Source organism: Otolemur garnettii, unplaced genomic scaffold, assembly GCF_000181295.1.
Source record: "Otolemur garnettii isolate 467f Iridium unplaced genomic scaffold, OtoGar3 scaffold00211, whole genome shotgun sequence".
In the NCBI taxonomy this organism is placed as follows: domain Eukaryota; kingdom Metazoa; phylum Chordata; class Mammalia; order Primates; family Galagidae; genus Otolemur; species Otolemur garnettii.
Window position 1 is genome coordinate 2,337,019 of NW_003852606.1, and position 5,421 is coordinate 2,342,439.

Sequence of the window (5,421 nt, forward strand, 5' to 3'; positions counted from 1 at the left end):
TTTTTTTTATTGAATGGTAACTATGTACATTAATGCACTTCTGGGGTACAGTGTGGGGTTTTCACATGCAATCTGAAATACTTCCATCAAACTGGTCAACACAGCCTTCATGTCATTTTCTCAGTTATTGCTTTAAAGTTTGTGGGATTTTTAATAGCAGCCTGAAGTGACTGATAAGAAAGATGGTATGGTATGCATAAAAGACATGGATTAGGAAATATTGAGGATAACTAAGGTGAGTTACTGCCTTTAGAAAGTCCATCTTAATTAACTCTTGTACTAAGTAATTTTAGCCCTATATAATAAATCATCACAAATTGATGATGGTGTTGTATTCTTATTTTATGAAATAGAAAACTGATAGAGAGGTTAAGCAACAATTCATAGTTCTGTAACTATGAAAAAATGGCTATGAAAGCCTTTGAATGCATGTACAACAGAGCCTTGACCTGGCTCTGTTGTGTATGACACACAGCAAATAAATAAATTCTACTTTTTAGGAAACTTAGTCCATAAACTGTTGTGCAATTTGACTTTATCAGATTAACATTCCCTCCTTTTTGGGACTCACGAAGGACAGAAGAAGAGCAGGGCTGTTGTCCTCTTGTGGCTTACAAGAATGCAGCTGTAGTGAGTCTTACCAAGTGTGACAGACTGTGATAAGCATTAGGGACTGGGAATCTCATGAGGCATGGCTCCAGAGACAAGATCATTGTCTACTAGGTGGAAACAAAGATGCAGTTAATTTAACAAAAGTCGTAGAGGAATGGGCTCTTATTATAGATTGAACATCATCAGAGAAGGCATCCGTAAAGACAAACGTCTAATCTGGGGCTACTTCCACCATGTGATGGAGAAGAGCCCATTCCACCTACTCACATTTCTACTCTGTGTTTTCCAGGCTGTGTGGATGTGGGTGCAATATAGACACAGGAGCAGAACACGAACGACGTTGCCGTGTCATCACATTAACACCAGGAGAAGAAAGGTTTTTGACTAAATTTTATAACGATGTGTTGTAAAAGACGTGTATTCTTGTTGGGGGGAGATGGAAGGTTTTGAACCTTATTCCTCTGTCTCATATAAATGCATAAGAAGCAAAGGCATTCAGGATATTTTCATAAAAATCAGTACATATTTTCTTTTTGTTCTTGTTTAATCATAATTTTTTATTTTGAAAGAGTTTAAATCTCACCAGAAGTAGCAAAAATAGTATAGAGGTCCCACATGCCCTTCACCCAGTTTCCCCCATTGATAATACTTTTTATAACAATAGTCATTCTTAAAATCAGGAAACTGATTGACACACTGCTATTCACTCAGGTATAGATTTTATTTCAAGTGCTGTTTGATAGGCTGGAAAATACTGCTGATGAACTCAGGACTTCCTCAGTTTTGCTTCCATGGGATATTTCACTCCATGGGATATTTCAAGGACATGACACACACAAGAGACCATGGACTGAAAGACCCATAGAACCTCTTTGTTTGGTTAAAGGAATGCCAGATACCTCAAGGCAGGACCCTGTGGTCAACTGGATGGTAGCAGGTGACTAATATCTGTGTTGCCCAGTGGAATTCTTGACTGGTGGAGATGTTTCCTGTCTATGCTGTTCAATGTGGCAGCTATTGTTCACATGAGGCTTTTGAGCACTTGGAATATACCTAGTTCAAATGAAAACCTGATTTTCAAATCTAGTTAATTAAAATTAAAAGTTAAAAAAAAATGGAAAATGGCCTCGTGTGATGGCTCATGCCTGTCATCCTAATGCTCTGAGGCAAGGTGAGTGGATTGATTGAGTTCAGGAGTTCAAGACCAGCCTGAGCAAAGTGAGACCTTGTCTCTACTAAAAATAGTAAAACTAGCCAGGTGTTGTAGCAGATGCCTGTAGTCCCAGGAGGTTGAGGCAAGAAGATAGCTTGAGCCCAAGAGTTTGAGGTTGCTGTGGGCTATGATGATGCCACAGCACTCTATCCAGGGTGACAAAGTGAAACTCTGTCTCAAAAAGAAAAAGAAAAAAAAAACACATTTGGTTAGTGGCTATCATATTGGCCACTGAAGACCTTGGCTCAAAGGACACTCCCTTGCTCCTAGCTGTAATCTTCATTCCTGCCAGCCAAAGGAGACCAGAGCCCAGCCTTCCAGAATGAAGAGGAAAGTATCTAGCATAGGGCTTTCATGTTCCAATATCTCAGTAAAGATTTCTGATGCAAGAAAAAAATAAGTGCACTCTCCTTCATTTCCTTCCCTCTGAGCATGCTTATGCTTTATCCACCCTCGCCACCTCATGGAGGCAGGAGGCGGATGAGGAGCTCCACCACCATTCCATGGCTCCTTACAACACATGCCCACATGCCTAATTTCACTGTCCTGGAATTTCTTTTTCTTTTTCTTTTTTTTTTTTTTTTTGAGGTTGGTGGGGACAACTTTATGGCACTGTACAAGGGAAGCAACACCAGAGAATACAGGCTACAATCAGAGGAGCACAAGGACAGGCCTACGGGAGACTAATAAGCGTCTTCTGGGAGGGAGAGTGGGTGCGGGCTTCAGAAGCAGTAGGACGTGTGGGTGACCCAGAGGGCTGACTCCTACTTGGAGCACTTGGCCGAGCTGTGGGTCATGAAGAGGGACTTCTAGCCTTCCAATTCGACACCGTCAGCAACGGATCACTTTATGGCCACACGTGGGGCCTTCCCAGCTTTTCCAGCAGAGCTCTCATTTGTTGCTGTGTTTCTGGGAGCTGAGCTGGTTTTCTTCTCTCTAGAATCAAGGCTGGTTTCTTCAGGCTTCTCTGTCTTAACCTTTGATGGTCCTGGGGCTTCTTCAACCTTTGATGGTCCTGGGGCTTCTTCAAGAACATCGGATTTTGCAGTTTTTGTCCTAGGGCCAGGCTTGAACCCACAACCCCTAGTATATGGGGCCAGGGCCCTACCCCTTGAGCCACAGGCGCCGCCCCAGAACATCGGATTTTGAAACAGACTCTGCTGCTTTAGGTTTCTTTGTTTTCTTTTCCAGCTTTGCTCGCAGCCTCTGTCCTCCAACCTTGTCTTCAGCACTTCCACATCCTCCTTGGTGCCATTGAGCACAATGATGTCATCCTCCTGGAAGGTAGCTCCACATGTGTGACAAACTTCTGCTTTTATCTCTTTCAGGGCTCATTCAGAAAACACACACCCACAGTACCGAAGGAAGCAGAACCTGTGCTGGCCATTCACCTCCAGGCGCATGGCGCGACCATTGAAAATTACCCGCAGGAGGTCCTTGAGCTTATTGCCTTTTGTATTTCCTTTATCCCCTTCCCAGGCGGGAATATGAGAAAGCCTTAGTTCAGTCACATTCTTAATGCTGTTAATGTGAGATGCTCCTTCCTCAGAGCCTTTTCAGCAGATTTGTCCAACAGAAACTCAACGACAGCATCTTTGTTATAAAGTCTGCCAAGTTCACAGGCAACTATTGGTCGTCTTAATATTTCTTGACTTAGAGTACAGGAGTTCCACTGGGCCACTAATTCAGCATCTTTGTCAACCTTCTCAACCTCCTTTGGTCCCTTTACCAGTTCATGCCTCTTGGGGATTGTTCTCCCATCGCAGCCCATTTCAAACTTGTCCTGGAATTTCAATCAGTCATTTTAGAGTTCCACTGTCTTGGGCACCGATGATGGGTGAAGGTGGAATGAAAGCTAGGACTCTCATCTCTCCCTATAGCTCTCAGTGAGATTGCTGGTGTCCACAGCATGTTTAGAGCTATGAAGCTGAACCTTAGAGCAATTATGAGGTGTTGAGAATTGACTGAGGTCTGCTTACTGGGACAGAGAGAGCAGTATTTAGTGGGAGACACAGATGCAGTTAAATTCAATATAATGACAGAAGGGATGGAGTCATGGGGGCCTGAGAGACAAAACAGGGAGTCTGTGACCATTAATGTCAAGTCCTGTTGCAGAGCTTCTCCTGTTGCAACTGGGCCCCTGCCTTGTGCTTACAGTGCAAATCTCATTCTATTTTCTCAGAATAGGTGAGGAGTTACTTCAGATAGACATTTCTTTTTTCTTTTTTTTTTTAATTAAATGGTAGCTGTATACATCAATGCAAACATGGGGTACAGTGTAGTGTTTTCATATACAATTTGAAATATTTTCATCAAACTGGTTAACATAGACTTTGTGTCATTTACTTAGTTATTGTGTTAAAACATTTATACTCTAGGTCTGGAAAGGTTCACTTGTACCCTTCCATCTCATCTCTTGCTGTGGGTTCACCGGAAGCAAGGTCATCATTGGGTTCACCGAAGGCAAGATGGTCATCATCGCACACTATTTCTCCTACGTTTCATGTCACTGGGGATGAAATTCCCAGGTAAGGGAAACTGTTCTGTAGGGGAAAGCTAACAGTACTGATTGCCATTTCTCAATATCCTGGAGGAACATGGAAATCAGAGGAGTTTAGGTTATTTTCATAGGAATCAGGGGAGAATGAAGGAGCTTTTGCATTATCACCACTGAACCAGAAATTTCTGAATCAAGCCTTAGGCAAACTACCTCCTCTTCCATGGAGGTGTCTAGGGAAGCTTCATACAAGGCAATAAACAATACCACCAGGCTGGGCACGATGGCTCCAGCTTGTAATCCTGGCACTCTGGGAGGTTGAGGCAGGTAGATAGCTTGAGCTCACGGGTGCCAGACCAGCCTGAGTAAAAGTGAGACCCTCTTTCTACTAACAAGTAGAAAGATTAGTCATGCATTTTGGCAGGTGCCTATAGTTCCAGTACTGGAGAAGGTGAGGCAGGAGGATTGCTTGAACCCAGCAGTTAGAGATTGCTGTGAGCTCCATCGACAGTGCGGCACTCAAGCCTGGGCAGCAGAGACTGTCTCGAACAAAACAAAAACAAAACAAAACAAAACACCCACCAAAGCCCCCTGCATTTTTGGCTGAGCTGTTAACCAACCTATAAAACCAACTCAGTTCTCTAGGAAGCTGGTTGATGATGAGGCTGGAGGATGAAGTGGGGTCCCTGTGGTGCTGTGTTGGTTGGCATTGAATACCAGGAGGGGGGCTAGTATGTTGGGGGGACAAAGGAGGAGATAGCCAATGGGTACAAAATGTAGATATATTTGTGCATAATTAGAATAGAATAAACACTACTTGATAGCACAAAAAAGTGATTATAATCCACAGTAAGTTAGGGTATACTTTAAAATAACTAAAAGAGTGAATTGTTATGCTTCTATCACAAAGAAATGATAAATTCCTGAGGTTGAATATCCCAATTCCCTGATTTTATTAACTCATATTGTATGCCTGTATCAAAACATCACATGTATCCTATTAAAAATACAACTAGGTCCTTGGGAGGCTGAGGCAAGAGAATCGCCTAAGCCCAAGAGCTGGAGGTTGCTGTGAGCTGTGGCGCCATGGCACTCTACC

General features: G+C 43.0%; 1 protein-coding gene across 5 annotated transcripts in view; it reads left to right on the forward strand.

Moving 5' to 3' along the window:
- Nucleotides 1-5,421, forward strand: part of CARD8 (caspase recruitment domain family member 8) — a 51,199-nt gene that overhangs the window by 12,633 nt on the left and 33,145 nt on the right. For all 5 annotated transcript variants that reach the window (XM_023507932.1, XM_023507934.1, XM_023507935.1 and 2 more), the window contains exons 3-5: nt 902-988; nt 3,154-3,258; nt 4,204-4,353. In XM_023507932.1, the coding sequence (XP_023363700.1) occupies nt 902-988; nt 3,154-3,258; nt 4,204-4,353 (342 nt within the window). The remainder of the gene's footprint in view (nt 1-901; nt 989-3,153; nt 3,259-4,203; nt 4,354-5,421) is intronic.